This window comes from Heteronotia binoei, chromosome 6 (assembly GCF_032191835.1).
Source record: "Heteronotia binoei isolate CCM8104 ecotype False Entrance Well chromosome 6, APGP_CSIRO_Hbin_v1, whole genome shotgun sequence".
NCBI lineage: Eukaryota > Metazoa > Chordata > Lepidosauria > Squamata > Gekkonidae > Heteronotia > Heteronotia binoei.
Window position 1 is genome coordinate 60269072 of NC_083228.1, and position 19316 is coordinate 60288387.

The 19316-nt window shown below is 39.6% G+C and overlaps 1 protein-coding gene across 3 annotated transcripts in view; it reads left to right on the plus strand.

Annotated features, from left to right (window-relative positions):
- The window catches only part of SHTN1 (shootin 1), a 172347-nt gene that overhangs the window by 110699 nt on the left and 42332 nt on the right, over positions 1-19316 (plus strand). For 2 of the 3 annotated variants that reach the window (XM_060241557.1, XM_060241555.1), the window contains exons 10-13: positions 3222-3375; positions 5426-5528; positions 14503-14585; positions 19062-19168. In XM_060241557.1, the coding sequence (XP_060097540.1) occupies positions 3222-3375; positions 5426-5528; positions 14503-14585; positions 19062-19168 (447 nt within the window). The remainder of the gene's footprint in view (positions 1-3221; positions 3376-5425; positions 5529-14502; positions 14586-19061; positions 19169-19316) is intronic. The other variant, XM_060241558.1, reaches the window with a different exon arrangement.

Sequence of the window (19316 nt, forward strand, 5' to 3'; positions counted from 1 at the left end):
GAAATAACACTTCTTACCTGTTTGTTGCCCCTGGTCTCTTGGCAGGCTATGTGTGCCTTAAGGGACTTTCTGAACTTCCATGAGATTAATTTCTGTACTGAGAGTTCCGTCACTGTTCTGGTTGTGCTGGCAATAGGAAACCAAAAATGGTGGCCGAACTATTATGAGAAGAAATAACCTAATGAAGATTTGGGAACTGGCACATGTAGCTTGTCATGCTGCTTTTAAAGATACTTACAGAATTGTGGTGACAGGCTGGCAGCAAGTGGAGTGGAGGTTGTCATACTTCAAAATCTGCCATCTAAAAAATAAATGACTTTGATCACCTCATTATGGAACCTGCTCTGTATGAGAATGAGTTAGGCAAGTAAGTAAATATTTCTCACTAACAGTGTAATTGAATGTTTCAAATGGGGACTTACAAAATGCATGGGGGAATTCCACCCCTCACTGGACCAACCACTTGCCAAGTAACTCATTATTCTCCCTCCTCACCCAGCTGGAGACTTTTAGAGAGGAATTTTGACCACAGCCCTCAGTTTGCAAGACCTGAGTAAGACTGTTTACAATAAAACATCTTGGACTTCATGACACAACACAAAATCATACATCCCCCTGGGACCAATGATAGAGGAGACATGGTGGGTGTAGCAGGGGGCTTCCTGGAAGCTCCACTTCCTCTGCACACATCTCCCCACACCCAGCACTATGGCCTTAGTAGTAGAGGCTTCACGTTCCTTCTCACCCGCCTACTAGCCTCCAGTGGTTCTGCCTATACAGCGGTTTTAGAAGAGGTGTTCCCTTCATCCTTGTTCAGCCACCCCCATGCCTTTTCCAGGCAGGCCACCTCAGCAGCAGGGCGGGGGGAGCTTCCAGGAAAAAGCTGTCGACAAAACATAACTACTCTATGTTTTGAGGGTTTGTTTGGAAACCAGCTCTGATTTGTGAATATATAAATATTCACAGATAGGGCCATGTTGACCATTAGATATAAGTGATAAATCCAGTATATTCATATTGATTTTAATCAGTAGTGGTGATTTTAGCAATATAATTTACTGGAGGTAACTAATTTCTTATTCCTGATTTTTTAAAAAATGATCATAATTGTTACAATGAAGCAACATTAATTTTCCCATTTCACAAAACAAAAGCAGCAAAAGCCAGTTTGGTGTAGTGGTTAAGTGTGCGGACTCTTATCTGGGAGAACCGGGTTTGATTCCCCACTCCTCCACTTGCACCTGCTAGCATGGCCTTGGGTCAGCCATAGCTCTGGCAGAGGTTGTCCTTGAAAGGGCAGCTGCTGTGAGAGCCATCTCCAGCCCCACCCACCTCACAGGGTGTCTGTTGTGGGGGAGGAAGGTAAAGGAGATTGTGAGCCGCTCTGAGACTCTTCGGAGTGCAGGCGGGATATAAATCCAATATCTTCTTTTTCATCTTCTTTTTCTAAAACATACTTATTTTACCAGCTTTTAAAATGTTCTTCTTTTTACAAATAGTTTTATGCTGCTTATATCTAATAGCTTTTTTATACTGTGGTTTTTTAATTGTAAGTCACCTCAAGCAAGACTCTGCAGAGGTGGCACAGAAGTATTCTAAATAAATAAATGTTTGTATGTACATGCTGGAAGTAATTGCCAGCTTCTGAGAAAGGACGATTTTTTAGATTTGACCAAATTGTGTATATTAAAAGGTAGATAAGTCTATTTTATTGTTTCTTAGCACTTCGGTTCAAGTGTTCTGTAATTCACCCATTGCAAGCAGCAGGGGTCAGGAAAAAAGTGTGTGTAAATAATAACCTTTAACAGATGCAGGCATTGAATAACTTACATTAGCATTTCATTGCTTGTGTGGTTTTTTTAAAGTAAAAACATGTGTTCTTTTAAAAATCTCCTTTAACACATTTAGGGACTTCAATTTTGGAAATGTTTTGTAAAACTGAAAACATTGTAATTTTCAGTAAAAACTAAATGATGAGAGCTCCATGACTCCAAACAGGGAATGTTTTTTTGAATTGTTTTTCTTATACTATAATTTACCATTTATGTTCAATGTCAGACTGTATTCTAAAAACAAGTGTAACTGGAACTAGCAGACATATCCAGTACTTAACTTGTTACTGTTTTCAGTAGTAAAGGTGGCCAAAATAACGAGAAAGCTGAAACATATAGCAGTTCATAGGGTTGGATATTAACCATAAACAAAACTAGCTCACAGAAGAGATATTTTGTCAGCTTTCTGGTTATCTTGGTTTTGTCAGCTTTCTTGCTGCAGTTTCCTGTGCACCTGTGCTACTCATGAGGTTCCGAGGACCTTTGGAGCATTGTAGGTTGAAGCTAGAAAGAGGAATTAATAGGCATCTCCTCCACCTCTTGCTTGAGTTCTGCCACAGCAATAGATTTCTGCCGATATTCTTTTCTGCCCACAGCCCCCTATGCAGCTCCCTGATCTCCCCCTGCCTCCAGTCTCACAAGTGGCTTTATGAGGACAGTGGTAAAAATCCTTTCCATGAATTCACTCTTTTCACAATTCTTTTGGAAATGCTTTAGCACAGAAAATGGTAACTTGTACGGAATTCCAAGAATGTGACCTTTCATTTGAAGACAACGACATTTTTAGTCCAGAATGAATAGGCAGTTTCTACAGGCTGGATCAGAATGAGGTTCTCTTCCTCACGGGCTCCCGTGGTCCCCAATTCTTTTTTGTTCTCTAATTACTGTTGCTGCATCCATGCTTTTAAAAAGAACATTTTTCCATTATGTATTTAAAAAACAAAGCCCAGAACATACAACCAGAGTAAAATAGAATACAGGTACTATCCTATCTAAGAAAACATTCAAATGTACAAAATACGCATATGGTATTATAACATGTGGAGATTCTAAACTTCTGGAGAGAATCTGAGATTCTATGAAGTGCCTGATGCTTCCATGAGTGAGAATATTGACAACTATTAAACTGAATGGCTTAGTCAATGCTGCTTTGTGTTTAGCATGTCCATTAACCTTGAACTGCAAGGCTCAAGGACTGAATAACACCAGAGTGCTCTATTACTGTAACATACACATTGTTAAGGATTTAGACCTTGCTACTATCAGAGAACCAAATACTGGGTTTTAAGAAGCCCTTGATTTAACCTAATATGGTTGTTCTTTTGTTACGTTGGTGCATAGGACAGTAAGTGATGTATTTCATTGTAATTGTATATTTCTGAATGACAGGTTAAAGAATTAGAGGAGCAACTAGAAAATGAAGGCTTGCACAAGGAAATCAAATCCCTTAAACAACAGCTTGAACTTCTAGAAGAAGATAAAAAGGAACTGGAGGGAAAATATCAGAATGCTGAAGAAAAAGTTAAAAACTTAAAACATTCAGGTAAAGTTCTTGTTGGCAGTTTCACTTTTACTCTTGGTATAATGGATACAGACTCAGTAGTGGATAATGGGTACAGACTTAAATCATGTATCTTTGAAATCCAGCCAGAAACATTCAATCATTGCATTAACTTTAATAGGCTTCCACATTATTTCACAATACGGAATTCTTGGATGCAGTTGGAATCTCCAGGCTACATCTTCAGTACATCCTTTATTTTTAAAAATGGAATTTCCGTGATAATTCCAAATTTCATGTAACAAAAAATGTATTTCTAGGACCAGTTAAATAAGATATTTCACAGTTTTGGAAATCAAAATTCATAGAACAATGATGTTTTGGGAAATATTTTGACATACAGTGGAGATTTATCATGCAACAATGACCAGCTAAAGGGAGAAATCTTTTGTACTTTCCTAAACAGGGGTGCTTCCAAATGTAGAAGTTGGGAAGGGATTAGAAAGATCCACACAGACATTCTAGATATAGCATTTATTAGTATATTCAAAGAAACGATTTAGCCCTTCACAGCAAGTCAGGAGGAAACAACTCCCACCATGTGAAGTTTTTTCTGCCTTGTGTTATTGGCCCTTATGTGATTGACATTTAAAAACTAAATGCTGTGTTGACAGCTATGCAGAAGGAATTAACGTTGCAACTCCCATGGGTGTTAATGGCTAAAATCCATGGGAGCTGTGTGGTTAATTCTCTGCACATCAGGCTAAACATTTACCCCTCACTATCTGACTGTAGAAACTGTCTGACTTGCTGGCTATTATTTGTCCAGTTTATAGGCTAAAGCAAGACATCAGGAACACTGACAAAATCACTTAGAGTACATACAGTATGAAGTAACTACTGTAATTTAGTTGTTACCAAAGACTTATTTGCCAGAATGGTGCCTGACCAGCTTACAGCATCGTACCTATTAAATGCTAAAAACTGTAATTTACCACTCTTTATCTAAGATTGCCATTTCTTAATAAATTCAAAATACAGTTACCAGCAGGGGAAGTACTGTTTAACTATCCTAAAGCAGCTGGATTATGTGGATGGAAAATGTCAAGAGAAAAACATACTAATGCCTTTGTGCAAGGTCCTAAAACTGTTTTACAGTGTTGTGTGTTAATTTAATCACAGGCTTGTAAAGTAACTGGAAAACCTATGGAACTTATCAAGGGGACTTGCTCAGGGACCACTGTAGGATCTGAAATGAATTACCTGAGTATGTGTTGACTGAATTTCAGCTTGATGACATCCTTTAATGTTTGGTTATTCAGCTGTTGCTTGAATGCTAACAAATAATGGATTGTTTACTTTATGAAAAAGTGATAAGAAAGATTTCACTAACAATTCTTCAGAGGTTTAGAAGCCACAATATGTTTACTGAAGCAGAAAATAAAATAAACAGGAGCCTTGTGATACTTTAAAGACTAACAAAAAGAATTCCAACATAAATCTTCATGGGCTAGATTCCACTTTTTCAGATGTAAAGATGGATCTGAAGAAATGGACTCCAATTAATGAAAGCATACACTGGATCAGAATTGTGTAGGTCTGTTGTTAACTGTATCATGCTTTCTCTGCATAGAAGAAAAGCTCCTATACTGTCCCTTAGTGTTTTTTAACTTTGCTACAAAATGTAAACAGATAATTCTTATTTTAAAAAGCAGTTTTAGATGCACATTGCTGGATGCATCAACTGTAAAAATGACAAATTTTGTTTTAGATTTCCCCTTCCAACCACTGGTGCGCACCTGATAACCAGTGTCATTCCTAGAGGAACCTGATTCCCTGGGAATGTGGGGTGGGAAGTGTTCTGTAAGTGGAGCAATTCTCATGATACTTTGGATAAGCCCATTTTAAATAAAAGTTGTTTTTCTGTACAGTAATTAGAAACAAAGTCGTAGAAGCAATCAAAAAGGGAATGCTAGCTGCATAGCACGTTAGTGAACAACAATTTTCATATAAAGAAATTGCTTAAACTCTCTTTACATTGAAGCAAGTGTATTTTAACTGGGACTAACAGTATTTTGGTTTCTTTATATAGTTGATGAACTTCAAAAAAGGATACACCAGTCAGAAAATCTAATCCCACCCCCCCCTCCTCCACTGCCACCTCCACTTCCTCCTCCTCCTCCAAATCCAATAAAGTAAGTAAGTGAGCACTGAAACTTAAGGCTCTTTGCTTAGGCAAAATATGTGCTGTTCAGATTTTAGCTGACTAAGGCCAGTGAATTCTAGCATTCAGTAAACTTGTGTCAAGGTGGGGGTCATGATGGCCAGATCCTAGGACCACCCATCTGTTGCCTTGCATTGAAGAATTTTCTTGTCACCGAGAATAACAGTGATGCCAGACTCACTAGTCTATACGCCAAAGTGCTTTTAATGCTGTTCAATAAGGCTGAAAGTTTAACTTCACTGCTAAAATTTTAGTTGTCAATTATATTTACAGTTTAATATGTGATCTGAAAATGCTTCATTTTTTAATTTTATAGTTTTATAACTATGCACATCATATAAAATAACTTGCAATAAAGCTGCAGTTCAACTAGGTTGGTCTGGCTGTTAGACAGTAAGAAACTGGAGATCTCATTGCCTTTCTGCTTGAATATAGTGAAAAAATGCTTTTAAGGAACTTTAAATTACTCTTTTCCTCAAGCCATCACCTTAATGGCCAGAGTTTATATTTTTAGCTTTTTGACTGAATTTTAAGTGTTCTGCACTGCTTTCCACTGAGGTCTAGTCATAAAGGACATGTGTCCATGGAGCCTGCTAAGATTTGAGCTCCTCATCTCATGTCACATCTTGGAAAATAACAATTCCAATCCTCCTAGTCCTTTTCCTCTCCTGGTCTTAGTTTGTGAAAGATTTCATAACTATCTGAACACTCAATGATTCTGAGAAGGCAACTAGTTTTAAATACTGGGGTGTGCCTCTTTACCATGGAAATTGTTTTCATCAGAAATTTTTCTGTAAGGATTCTCAAATCTGGACAAGTGAGTCCTCCTCGGATGGCCATCCTGATCTGGCCAAGATTCCCTCCTCCACCACTCAGAGTCTTCATAAATTTCAAACAGGTCATGGGGTAAGGTTATTTACTGTGCCACGTGTGAGATGGCAGCACATCTTGCCTGTTGCTTTATAGTCCTCAGGCCTGTACAGAAGCAGCATGTATTTTGTTTCTCTGATATCTTATGTAAAGTGAAGTGTCAAATGTGTTACTTCCTGAGTTCTGTGTGGATGTGCCTAAGGGGAGAATGCTGAATGGTGACTATAAATGTATAGCTTGTTTCTGACCCAAACAGAAATGTTATGGACCATTTTTATCCCTGCTGAAACAGCTGATTTGTTTTAATGGCAGTTCTTCCTCCATACCAGAAATGAATTTTTTGTCAAGTGTATTTCTGATACCAGAAATGAATTCTTTGTCAAGTGTATTTAAATCACAGTGTCTGTGCCTTCTAGACATTTACTTTAAGTAAACAAAAGTTCCATTTTAAGAACCATCATATTAAGTACAGATCAGGTTAGCAGACCTCAAAACCTACTATTTTTATCTGTGACTGGCTGGAAGGAAGCTGAAAGGAAAATCAAGAGAGTTACATCTATCTAGGATTCCTGGAAACTTATTAAAACCACATAAATTGAATCCCAAATAGAGTACATACCTCAGAAAAATTTCTATGTTCAGATGACATGCACCTATGAGTTCTTCAGGAACTTAAATGTAAACTTGATCTTCTAACCAGAATATGTTACTAGTGACTAAGTGTGGCCTTGGTACAGATTGACTGGAAAGTAACAAATGCTACATTGATTATTTAGACGATCAAAGGAGAATAGAATGAGTACTAGCCATGAGGAACAAAGGGAGGCTTAACATTTAGATGTAGCAAACCTCTGAATACCAGTGCTAACATGCAAAATCACAGTAAGACTATGGCCTCTGTGGCCTGTTTTTTTGGCTGAAGCAACTGTTTGGTTGCTGTGTGCAAGAGTACTGGGCTGAATGGACAATTGGTCTGATCCAGCAGGGTGTTGCTTATATTCTGGGCATGAGTGCAGGAGGAGGCAACAAGTGAGTTGATACCTATAGCTGCCACTACTGGCCAGATCTGACTTGAATACTCCATGTTGCAGGGGTCACACAGCCTGCCTTTCTCCTGGGTCATTTGAACATCCCATCCCAGCCTTCTTCTGCTGCCTGTAGAAGTTTAAAGAGACAGGTGATCCAGTCATAGATCTCCATTGTCTCCTCCATTATGCCCCTTAGATGTTTCAACATACAGGTACACACATAACAGTGATTTAATTTCTTTCAAAACTTATCAAATTAAAATTAAAATAGTATTTTCTTATATAGAGGTAGAAAACAGGCACGAAGAGTCGATATTTGGAATTTCTATAGGGTTGGGGATAGGTAGGACAAGACTCATGCATGGGACTTATTAGACCAGGTATTCACAAGGTGTTCTCTGCAGTTCATCCTCCATACCAGGTCCATGGCTGATTCAATCAAATGAATTTTTCAGCAATCCTATTTTATTTTGCCTTCTTTTATATTTATTTGGCTTGCTGGATCTATTTCTTCAGCCCAACCTCTGTATGTACTATCAGTACAATTTAGGCCTATTTGAGGAAAATAGTTACTCTGTTAATTCTTCTCATTTCATTCATCAACATACTCAATATTGTCCCTCTTAAAAACTTTTGTGTTGTATTGCAAAGTCATACAAATATATAATCCATTTAAAACCTGATAAAATCTTAATGGTTTCTGGTCCCTTGAATCACTGTATCCTCCCTCTCCTGCCTTTTTTCCCTCATGGTGGGGTGGGAGTGATGATTATATAGTGCATCAATGTGCATGGCACTTTAGAGACTGCAGTCAACTGGTCTCTTTTCTGCAGAACTTACAATCTAAAGTTTGCCACAAGGAATGCAACAAAAATAGTAGAAGGAAATAGAAGTGTAAATAACTAGGGAAAGAATGTTTGTAGGATTCTTCTTCCATTTTTTTCTTCGTTTAGGTCCCTTTTTCAGAGGGCCAGTGTATGTATATTTATTACCAGGAACAACTTTGCATATTAGGCAACACACCCCTGATGTAGACAATTTTCCAAGAGTTTACAGGGCTCTTAGTGCATCAGGTGGGTGTGGTCAAATATGCAAAGAAGTTCCTGCTACAAAAAAAGCCCTTTGTATCAACAAGTCTTTGTGACCCACATGGCCACCAAAGGACATTATTTGCCCTGTTGGGGAAAGCTTATATGTACTAATGGCTACATGTCAGTTTCACCAGGGAACAAATAGCTGTTCTCTGGGACTGCAGATATGGAAGCAGGCACAGGGGAAAGTATATGCTACTTCTCCCCATTCTTTGCAGTCCTTTTCTAAATTGGACATACATGCAACTGAGTGTTACATTCCAAGCAGACCACATCTGTCAACCAGACATGTAAGAGACACAAGGACTTCATAAGATTTGAGCTGGCCTTCAGTCTGTCACTCCCATGGTATTAGCCATAATGTTTCCTTGTGCCCTTTAACATACCACATGTCTAAAACCCTTGTCCAATTTAACTTCTGCTGTTTACTCCTTCTCAATAGTACACTGCTTCTCCCAACCTTAGGTCCTGTGTGAGGTTTTGCTGCCTGCCAAAATGGCCTTTTATGTGGTTACCCAACTCTGCAACTTTTGCTAACATTGCATCACTGAGACTTATCCACCTTACAGTAGCTCAGCTCACTATTTTGAGGGTGGTCACTAACAGGCCACCTGGCAATAGCTGGTTTTAATCCATTAAATATGTAAGAGAGTTTGAAGGCACTTTCCCTCACGACTAATGATGGTATGGTAAACAACATACTTGATATATAACAGTTGAGATAATAAGATGTATTAATTGACAATAGCATTTAGTTTGAGACATTGGAAATTATTGCTTTTATTAAATTAGCAGCCCATATTAATTAAGCTTGCATTGACAGACTGGTAATCTGAAAAAGAAAAGCAATAACATCATTATATGTAGACTTTACATCACAGCATTTGTGATTACACTTTAAAAATGCATATCTAATAAAGAATCAGTATTTTTCTTCTTCTTAATTACTGTTTCCATGGTAAAAGTCATAAACAGTGAGCCATAACACATTAAAGTGGAAGCCTAAGATTTGATAACAGAATTGTGTGATTTTACTACAGCTGCAAAAATTTAGCCACATGCAAAGTTACTTGTTATTTTCATCTCTTAGTAACCAAGAAGAGTTAGTTTCTAAAGAGACAAGAGTCCTGCTTAAGCAAAGAGGAAATCAATTTAGCTCTCAAATGTGAAAATTCCGAGCAATACAAAAGAATATGTTTTATACAGTCAATTTGGCTAATACCACATCCACAGAATTTATTTATTTATTTATTTTATGACTTCTATCCCGCCCTTCCCAACAAGTGGCTCAGGGCGGCTTACAACACAGGAATCTAACATAAATAGGCGTTAAACATAGAGCATTTAAATTTAAACATTAAACCATTTAAAACATTGAACCATTTAAAACATTTAAAGCATTGGGGGCAGCAGACATCCAGTATAACTACGCTCAGTTTCTTGTACCAGCTAGTCATAGGCCAGCCGGAAGAGGGTTGTCTTACAGGCCCTGCGGAACTGGGCGAGGTCCCGCAGGGCCCTCACCTCTTCTGGCAGCTGGTTCCACCAGGAGGGGGCCATAATAGAGAAGGCCCGGTCCCTTGTCGATTTTAAGCGGGCTTCCTTTGGCCCGGGGATATCTAGGAGATTTTGAGTTCCCGATCTCAGTACTCTCTGGGGAACATGCGGGGAGAGACGGTCCTTCAGGTAGGCAGGTCCTAGGCCATATAGGGCTTTAAAGGTAATAACCAGCACCTTGTACCGGATTCGGTAAGCTATCGGCAGCCAGTGCAGGTCCCAGAGCCCTGGCCGGATGTGCTCCCTTCTTGGGAGCCCTAACAACAGCCGGGCCGCGGCATTCTGCACTAGCTGCAGCTTTCGGGTTCGGCACAAAGGCAGCCCCATGTAGAAAGCATTGCAGTAGTCCAACCTCGAGGTGACCGTGGCATGGATCACTGTTGCTAGATCGTCACATTCCAGGAAGTGGGCCAACTGCCTTGCCCGCCTAAGGTGAAAAAACACGGACTTGGCAGTGGCTGCTATCTGAGCCTCCATCGTTATTGGAGTACAGGATTCTATTAAATCTTTCAAATAACAGTGTTGATGGCAAGGTATTCAAATGCACAAGCATCAATGTCCTTCTATACTTTGGAAGAGATAATTCAAACAGATAATTTGGCGTTTTTGTTGGTGGAAGAATACCAACTGAAAAGGGGGAACATACTCTGTAGGCATACTCTTATAATCAATGTCCCTCAAACATCTTTTAATTAACTGACTCAATTCACAACTACTCATAGTTTTAATCATACCACTGATAATGCAACGTTGTAATAATTTAAATAGCAAGTACCATATTTGTTCTAATCACTCATATGATCATCCAGCATAACTAAACCAAAAAGATCTGATTCTAAATTTGAGTTCAACATCCTGATTTTAAGATAAAACACTCTCCACTGAGCTTTTGCTTCAGAAGACATCTTCCCAATCTCAGTTTCCAAAGTTATTCCTGCCACACATCTCAGAGTTCCCAAGATTTTGTATAAAAATATTATGTTACCACACTAATTTAGACCCCTACAGCGTACGATATGCTCAGATACTTCTGCATTAAATGCTTTAACTGTTGCAGGGACATGTTGTCCACTAGAAGAATGATAAAATCTCAAAATAGCCTTCACAGTATTCATGGCTATTCTTATAAAAGAGTTCTAATGCACCTTCCAAGACAAATTTGCTTGAAATATAACTCCTCTAAGTATTTAAATTGCTCTACTTGCTTCATAGGCTGACCTGGTACTTCTATCTTATATTTCCTTGCCTGTCCTTTTTTACTAAAGAGAATCAGTACTCTGTGAAAATTATGTTTGCACAGATGTAGCTGCAAATCTTGGTCAGTCTAGGGCCAGTTTGGTGTAGCGGTGAAGTGCGCATACTCTTATCTGGGAGAACTGGGTTCAATTCCCCGCTTTTCCACTTGTAGCTGCTGGAATGTTCTTGGGTCAACCATAGCTCTGGCAGAAGTTGTTCTTGAAAGGGAAGCTGCTATGAAAGCCCTCTCGGCCCCACCCACCTCACAAGGTGCCTGTTGCAGGGGGCGAAGATATAGGCGATTGTAAGCTGCTCTGAGTCTCTGATTTAGAGAGAAGGGCAAGGTATAAATCTGCAGTCTTCTTCTTAAAGCAAGTCCAGCTTTTTTGGACAGCAGCAATCCAAGGTCTCCTGTCTTTCTTCAAAACTGTGCCTCTCAGAATCAAAACCAACTCCAGCATGCAGTGTGTGGGGCTCCTGGGTAAGATGTCCTATAGGGCCTTAAACCACTGGTGCCTCTGGCAGTGGCTCCTTTTCTTCCTTTCCACTGTGAAGGGTGTATGTGGTGGTAGCGGTGATAGCTGCTTTTTGCAGCTGTTGCCAATTGCTTACTTACCCACACAATTGTAGGAGAGAGGGCAGGTAAGTAATAGAAAGCAGCTGTTCTTTGCCACCCACTTGCCTAGTTTGGTGGTGATTCATTGGTAAGGAACAGCCATTTCTACCTGCTATAAATCCCCCTAAGTGATGGACAAAGGTGAATCATTGCCACGCTCTGTGATGGAAGGTGGGTGCTCAGAAGGGGAAACCCAGTTTTTATCATAACTTAGAGAAGTGCGGGTGCTGCTTCTGTTTCTCTGCAGCAGCAGATTAAGATCCAGTAGTGAACTCTTACAGATGCTAGATTTTTGGAAGATGCCTGGGAATGGCCATCCATTTGCTGGTGCCTCCACTGCCTAGAATGTGATTGTGTTGCTATGCAAACAGATATTGAATATTGCTTGTTGGATATTGCTATTGAATATTATATTTAATATTATTCTTGTCTCAGCCTTTGCTGTTTATAATTTTTTTTTTAAAAAAAAGTCTTAGTAATAGAGTTGCACTGTACTAAATAATATGCAAAGTTACTTGGAAAAATTATTAGGGACTGTGGGCTATACTGCTGTGTATAGCTTGCTGAAACTAGGATCCAGCTGTGGAATTCTGCATCATTTAATGTGTATAGCTTGCTGAAACTAGAATTCTACTGTGAAATGTTGTGTCATGTTTAATTGCGTCATGTTAATACTTTTGTTTTGCATCAGTTCTGTTTTTAAACTTTTGGTTGGTTCTAATCCTGGTACATTGTTTATTGAGTGTCCCATTCATTTCTTGTATTGACTCAGTCTGCATAATCCACCTTGAGTCCAAGTGAGAAGCGCAGATCATAGAGAACCTAAATAAAAAAAAAATGCTTTCTTTTGTGCAATTCCTGCACTGAAGCATCTAGATTTGTAATTTAGTAAGAACAAGCTAGGGGACTCTGAGAAAGTGTGGAAAGATTAAAGCAATTCTGAAATACCACATTCCCCTCTCCCAAATTTCCAGGTCTCAGAGACTTGAGAAATTGATTTCCTTTCCCTTTTTTGGCTCATAAAAATGATAAAAGTCACAGACCTACATATTACCCAAAGTATGCAATAAACATGACTGTAAACTAAATGAAATAAAAAGAAAACAAGATTTATAAAAATCCTGACAAGGACTGACTATGCTTCAGGAGGCACAGAATATTGGGGGGTGCAAAGAGAAAGATTGTTTCCTGGCTGAGAAACTGTTGCCAGCTGGAAGAGAATTGGTGTTTGAGTTTTTGTATAATTCATTCAGGCTATCCATGTGCCACTATTGATTAGCATAAATATATATGGAGGTGTCCCAGTGAACTTGGTGAGTTAGTAACTTCTGTGAACTTATTAGCAAGGCTGGGGGAAATTACTGAATTTAAAAGCAGGAGGGCTATCATTGCCCTGGCATTTTCATGCACTTTTTGCTTGTGGGAGAGGAGTTAAATCATTGGAAGCTGTGTATGTATATATAAACAAATGAGACTGCACTGTGGCTGTTCCTCCACATCCATTATATGTGGAACGGATATTCTGCTATTGTCACTGGATCAGGGCTTGAATGAGTATTGCACAAAGGCTAAAATATGGTTGGGGCACATTTTGTGCAGAAAGAGCCTTTAATGCAGAGAACAAAAATTGGTCAATTTCTATTTAATCAGCGTGTAACATCACACAGGTTAGCTTTTACACATTGGAAGAGTTCTTGCAATTCTAAAATATGCTTATCCTCTAACATTATAAGCAGTCATGGTGGTTGCTTCAAGATCACTGAATTTATTTATTCATTTGCCTGTTATTTTGCATTCTGAAAGGTACTCATGGCATCTTGGTACAAATACATAATAATAACTTTTTTCTTTTAGGCATTTTAAAAGCTTTTTATCAAAGAAAGAAATGACAACAATCCCCTCATATTTGGTCAAATATTGACTTGCCAGTGCCTGTTTAAAATTAATATCATGCTTTGTAGATTTATAGAAAGCATAGATACTGTGAGGGTTTTTTATTTTCCATTCTTGTTTTGTTTGTTTACCAGTAGCCCTATTCTACCAAATACATACTGTAGAAACCAGGGGACAATATAGAGGCACCCTGCTGCGTGGCATTGTTCTCTGGAGAGTAATGCGCCATGTTAACATTTCTAACCCTTCAATTTTTTATTGTGTGAAAAGGCTTTATTTTGTCACACATGTCATGGTGCTGTGTTACCTTTTAATATTCAGATCTTGAGTGTTTTGCACTGTGCCTTGTCAACTGCAATAGAGAAATAAATAATATGTTGGGTTGTTTTTTTAAAGGAGGTTTGACTTTTCTGTCTCTGCCTGGAAACGTTTGAATACTCTGTTATCAATAAGTGAATGAGCTGTTCATCAGTGAAATCTGGCTCCTTTTACAATAAGTATCATATGAACAGGTCCCAATCCTGTGTATGCTCTTGTGTTCCTTTCACATCAGTGGGCAACGTGGAATCTAAAGGTCTGAAGTATGGTCTGAAAATACAGTTGTTGTTCTCAAGAGGAAAAGTTAGTGATTGTCTCTTATGTTATTTGTGAAAGGTCCCTCATGTCAATGATTCGTAAGAAGTCTCATCCAAACAGCAGTACAACCAAGAAAGAAAAGGCACCTCTGCAAGAATCAGGTATGCCTCATTCTCTTTTCAGTGAAATGAATTCTTTGTCAAGTGTATTTAAATCACACAGTGTCTGTGCCTTCTAGACATTTACTTTATGTAAACAAAAGTTCCATTTTAAGAACCATCATATTAAGTACAGATCAGGTTAGCAGAACTCAAAAACTACTATTTTTATCTATGACTGGCTGGAAGGAAGCTGAAAGGAAAATCAAGAGAGTTACATCTATCTAGGATTCCCGGAAACTTATTAAAACCACATAAATTGAATCCCAAATAGAGTACATACCTCAGATAAATTTCTATGTTCAGATGACATGCACTTATGAGTTCTTCAGGAACTTAAATGTAAACTTGATCTTCTAACCAGACTATGTTACTAGTGACTAAGTGTGGCCTTGGTACAGATTGACTGGAAAGTAACAAATGCTACATTGATTATTTAGACGATCAAAGGAGAATAGAATGAGTACTAGCCATGAGGAACAAAGGGAGGCTTAACATTTAGATGTAGCAAACCTCTGAATACCAGTGCTAACATGCAAAATCACAGTAAGACTATGGCCTCTGTGGCCTGTTTTTTTGGCTGAAGCAACTGTTTGGTTGCTGTGTGAAAGAGTACTGGGCTGAATGGACAATTGGTCTGATCCAGCAGGGTGTTGCTTATATTCTGGGCATGAGGAGGCAACAAGTGAGTTGATACCTATAGCTGCCACTACTGGCCAGATCTGACTTGAATACTCCATGTTGCAGGGGTCACACAGCCTGCCTTTCTCCTGGGCCATTTGAACATCCCATCCCAGCCTTCTTCTGCTGCCTGTAGAAGTTTAAAGAGACAGGTGATCCAGTCATAGATCTCCATTGTCTCCTCCATTATGCCCCTTAGATGTTTCAACATACAGGTACACACATAACAGTGATTTAATTTCTTTCAAAACTTATCAAATTAAAATTAAAATAGTATTTTCTTATATAGAGGTAGGAAACAGGCACGAAGAGTCAATATTTGGAATTTCTATAGGGTGGGGATAGGTAGGACAAGACTCATGCATGGGCCTTATTAGACCAGTTATTCACAAGGTGCTCTCTGCCTTTAATAAAACTTGCAGTATGAGGCCTCAAAGGTGTAAATTTTGCCTGACAAGAAACCTGTCAGTTTTTTGCTCTGGGAATTCTTAGTCCTACTTCTGCCATTTTAGCTAAAAGTTCCATTGGTCCATCTATGCAGCCAGTCACCTCCCTTTTTACTGCAGTGTCTTCTCCATTGTAACCCCCTTCCATCATTATGATATATCATGTCTTAGAAAGTGTTTGTACCTTAGACATGTTTTTGTTTGTATTGTTTTCCAGTTCTGTAACCCTAGTCCTAGTCTATTATTTATTAGAGGCCCTTGTTTGATGATTGAATTGCTTTCCATATTTTGAAATATGTCTTTTTTCTCAGTGAAGGAGGTGGGCGATAAACAATATAACAATAAAAATAATAATAGTAAAATACTAAACAGGCTTTATGGCATATTATTTATTTCATTTATTTAGGATTTATATCCCGCCCTTCCCACGAGGTGGCTCAGGGCAGTATCATATTAGTTCTCTAAATAAGCCTAATGGTGGTGGGGCACATGTTTTTCTCTGTTGTTGTTTTGTTGGTTAGTGGGTTCTGTTGTAAAAAGTGACACCACACTCTAGTTGCATATTTAAGACATATAAATAACATGAAACTGAGTAGCTTGTCATATACCTGTCTGAACCAGTATCATGCAGACCATGCATATATTTACAGCTTCTGAGAAACTTCATTTCAGTTATCCAGTTGGATGACTTTTCTGCATAGCCTTGATAACTTTAAGGTATCATGAATGTGCATTGATTCAACTATATTTGAAAAAAAAAATTGGAGAGTTCCTGTGCAATCCTGAGAAAACTTTCCTGGAAGCAAGTCAAATTGAATAGTTCTGAGTAGACCTTTTTAGGATTGCTAGAATACAAACTGTACCCCACCCCCTTGCACTGTCATCCCCAGCTTGCAGCCCTCCATTGACCCTCCTGAAAATCTTATGTGAGTAGAGAGCATGGTGATTTTGTTGTTGTTGTTGTTAATGTCACTGACTGTTCTTTAATGTGTAGTTTTTAACAGCTCTGACCTTCCCTAACACTCACAGTAAACTGCTTGTTGTTAAATGTTGTTAAAATTACAACAGCTGTCTCTCACTCCAATTATTGTATACAGCTTCCGGCTTGGTGTGGATGCTCATTAAGGGCTTAAAATCCATAGTTTTTGTTCTTCATAGACAAAATAGATATTTATGTTTAAAACAGATTGTCTATATTGCACACCTATTTAAAGTCAGGCTTTAATTTTCCCAAGCAAACGCTTTCCTTTAGATCATCAATATTCTGAAAGAGATTGAGAGGGAGAGAGAGGTTTATGGTACATCAATCTGAATAATTGGGTCCAGAATTTTTTGTGTTGTATAATTAATTGCCATACTATAATTAACAGCTTTATCCCTCTTTCCTTAAACAGCTTTATCCCTCTTTCCTTAAAGCATATTCATATGAAGTTTTTTTGTCTTCATTGGAGAAAGGGCTTTTTAGTTTTACTTGTGGTATAAATGTTTACTTCTTTTTGGTGGGGGGGGGGGATGAAAAATAACAGATTGTTTCCTATGTATCAGTATGATATTTCTAGTGTGCAAGGCTCTCAGTCATTATTTGTGTTCATGCTCATAACTACCTTGTTCAGGATGATCATTTTAGAGCTGGACAACTGAACTCCAGAGATGGTATTTATTCCACAACTAACTTGTGAGTTTGTTGTTAATAGCAGAGATTTGAATCTGTGTTTCCTAGGTTATAGGGACCAGGGTAGCACTCCATTCATGGATTTACTTCATTTGTCCTCTTTCACAAATTAATTTAATGTGTTTGATTTTGTGACCATTTATACACCATGTGCATGCAGTTGGGACCTTAACTTGAATTTTGAAAAACAGCTGCTCACTGGTTCTGACTTAGGCCTACACCCATAGACCTACAATGAAACGATTGGAAGTTCCATGCTGTCCATACAACAAATTGGCAGAAGACAGTTATCGGGAACTGATCTGTGTTAAGTGATTTCTAATATACCTTCATTTTAGTTTCTTCTATCAGCCAGAAATTGTGTATTTCATCTGTGTGAATAATAATACACCATTTAGTGTGTTGCTCAACTGCAGATTGTACTTATTTTAGTGTTCTACCCAAATGTCTGCTGGAAGCATGGGCAGATTTTCCTACTGAGGTTTGCACTGGGCAGCGGCGTCACTGGGGCGGGGCCAAGGGGGCCATCGGCCCTCCCCCAGAGCATTCTCATTGGCCCCCCTCTCTGCCTTGCGCAAGCATCGACGGCCGCCTCTAGTTGCTGCCCGCCCGGAGCCCGCGCCTGGAGCAGTGAGTCACCCATGGAGTCAGAGGAGAGGGGGATGGCGCTGGGACGCGGCTGAGTCAAGGCCTGACACATGGTGGTTGGCTGGCGGGCGGCTCCTCCCGGGTGCTGGCGGGCCTGTGAAGGGAAGGGGGCTTTGCGGCGTCTACCAACCGGGACACATCCGCCCGCTCTGCCCCAGGCGCGGGCTCCGGGCGGGCAGCAACTAGAGGTGGCCGTCGATGCTTGCGCAAGGCGGAGAGGGCGCAGCTCCCTCCAAAACACGGGCGGGGAGGGAGAGGGGCTTCCTGCCTTCCCACGCTTTTGCGCAGCCAGCAGGGCGCACTTGGCCCCAGGGTGCAACCCACCCTAGTGATGCCTCTGGGGCGCACTTGGCCCCAGAGTGCAACCCACCCTAGTGATGCCTCTGGCACTGGGACCATTTTTCCTGAGCTAAGACAAAAATGTGTGAGGCAGGGGCTTAAAAACTGTAAGCTAGCTCACACTAACTCAGTTTAGAGGGAACACTGCCACCTTCCCACATACACACCTATTAACCCCCCGCTCCATGTCCTCCAGGGTCCCTGTCCAAACAGAAAACCTCCAGGGTCCCTGTCCAAACTGTCCTGGAGAAAATTGCTTTCTGACCCCAAAGTGGCAATCAGCATTTCCCTGGGCGTGTAAGAAAGGGTCACAAGAACTAAGCCCTTCCTGCCCTCCTTCTCATGATCTGCCTAGGTTCACAGAATCAGCATTGCTGTCAGGTGGCCATCTAGCCTCTGCTTAAAAATTTCCAAGGAAGGAAAGCCCACCACCTCCCAAGGAAGCCTGTGTGTGATTTTGCAGTCTGTGATTTTACAATATGTTGTAATGTTCCTGTGGCATATTTTGAAAATCAATGCTCTGAGAGACAAAGAAAGGGGTTTTAAAATCCAGGTTATGACATAAATAAGATGTAGTATTCATGTTCTTTGTATTCGCTGGCATTCTGATGAAAAACAAGTTAAAAGAAGTGGGATGCTCTGGCAATAGGAACTTTCACTGTTTTAATTTGACCTGTATTTGTTTGGAAACAGGAGAAATAACAGACCTGAAGAGACAAGCAGTGGAAGAAATGATGGATAGAATTAAAAAAGGGGTTCATCTTAGACCTGTTAATCAGGCCAGCCGTTCTAAGAGAAAGGTTTGTCATAGCAGCTCATGAAATTAAAATGTGTATATAGGGGGAAGGGGAATGGATTTTGTGGAGAAATAGTTGAACTGTGTATTTCTCTTCCATCTGGGGCCTTTGTTCCATGTTCTTCTCCAGTTGAGATGCCCTGAAGGTCATC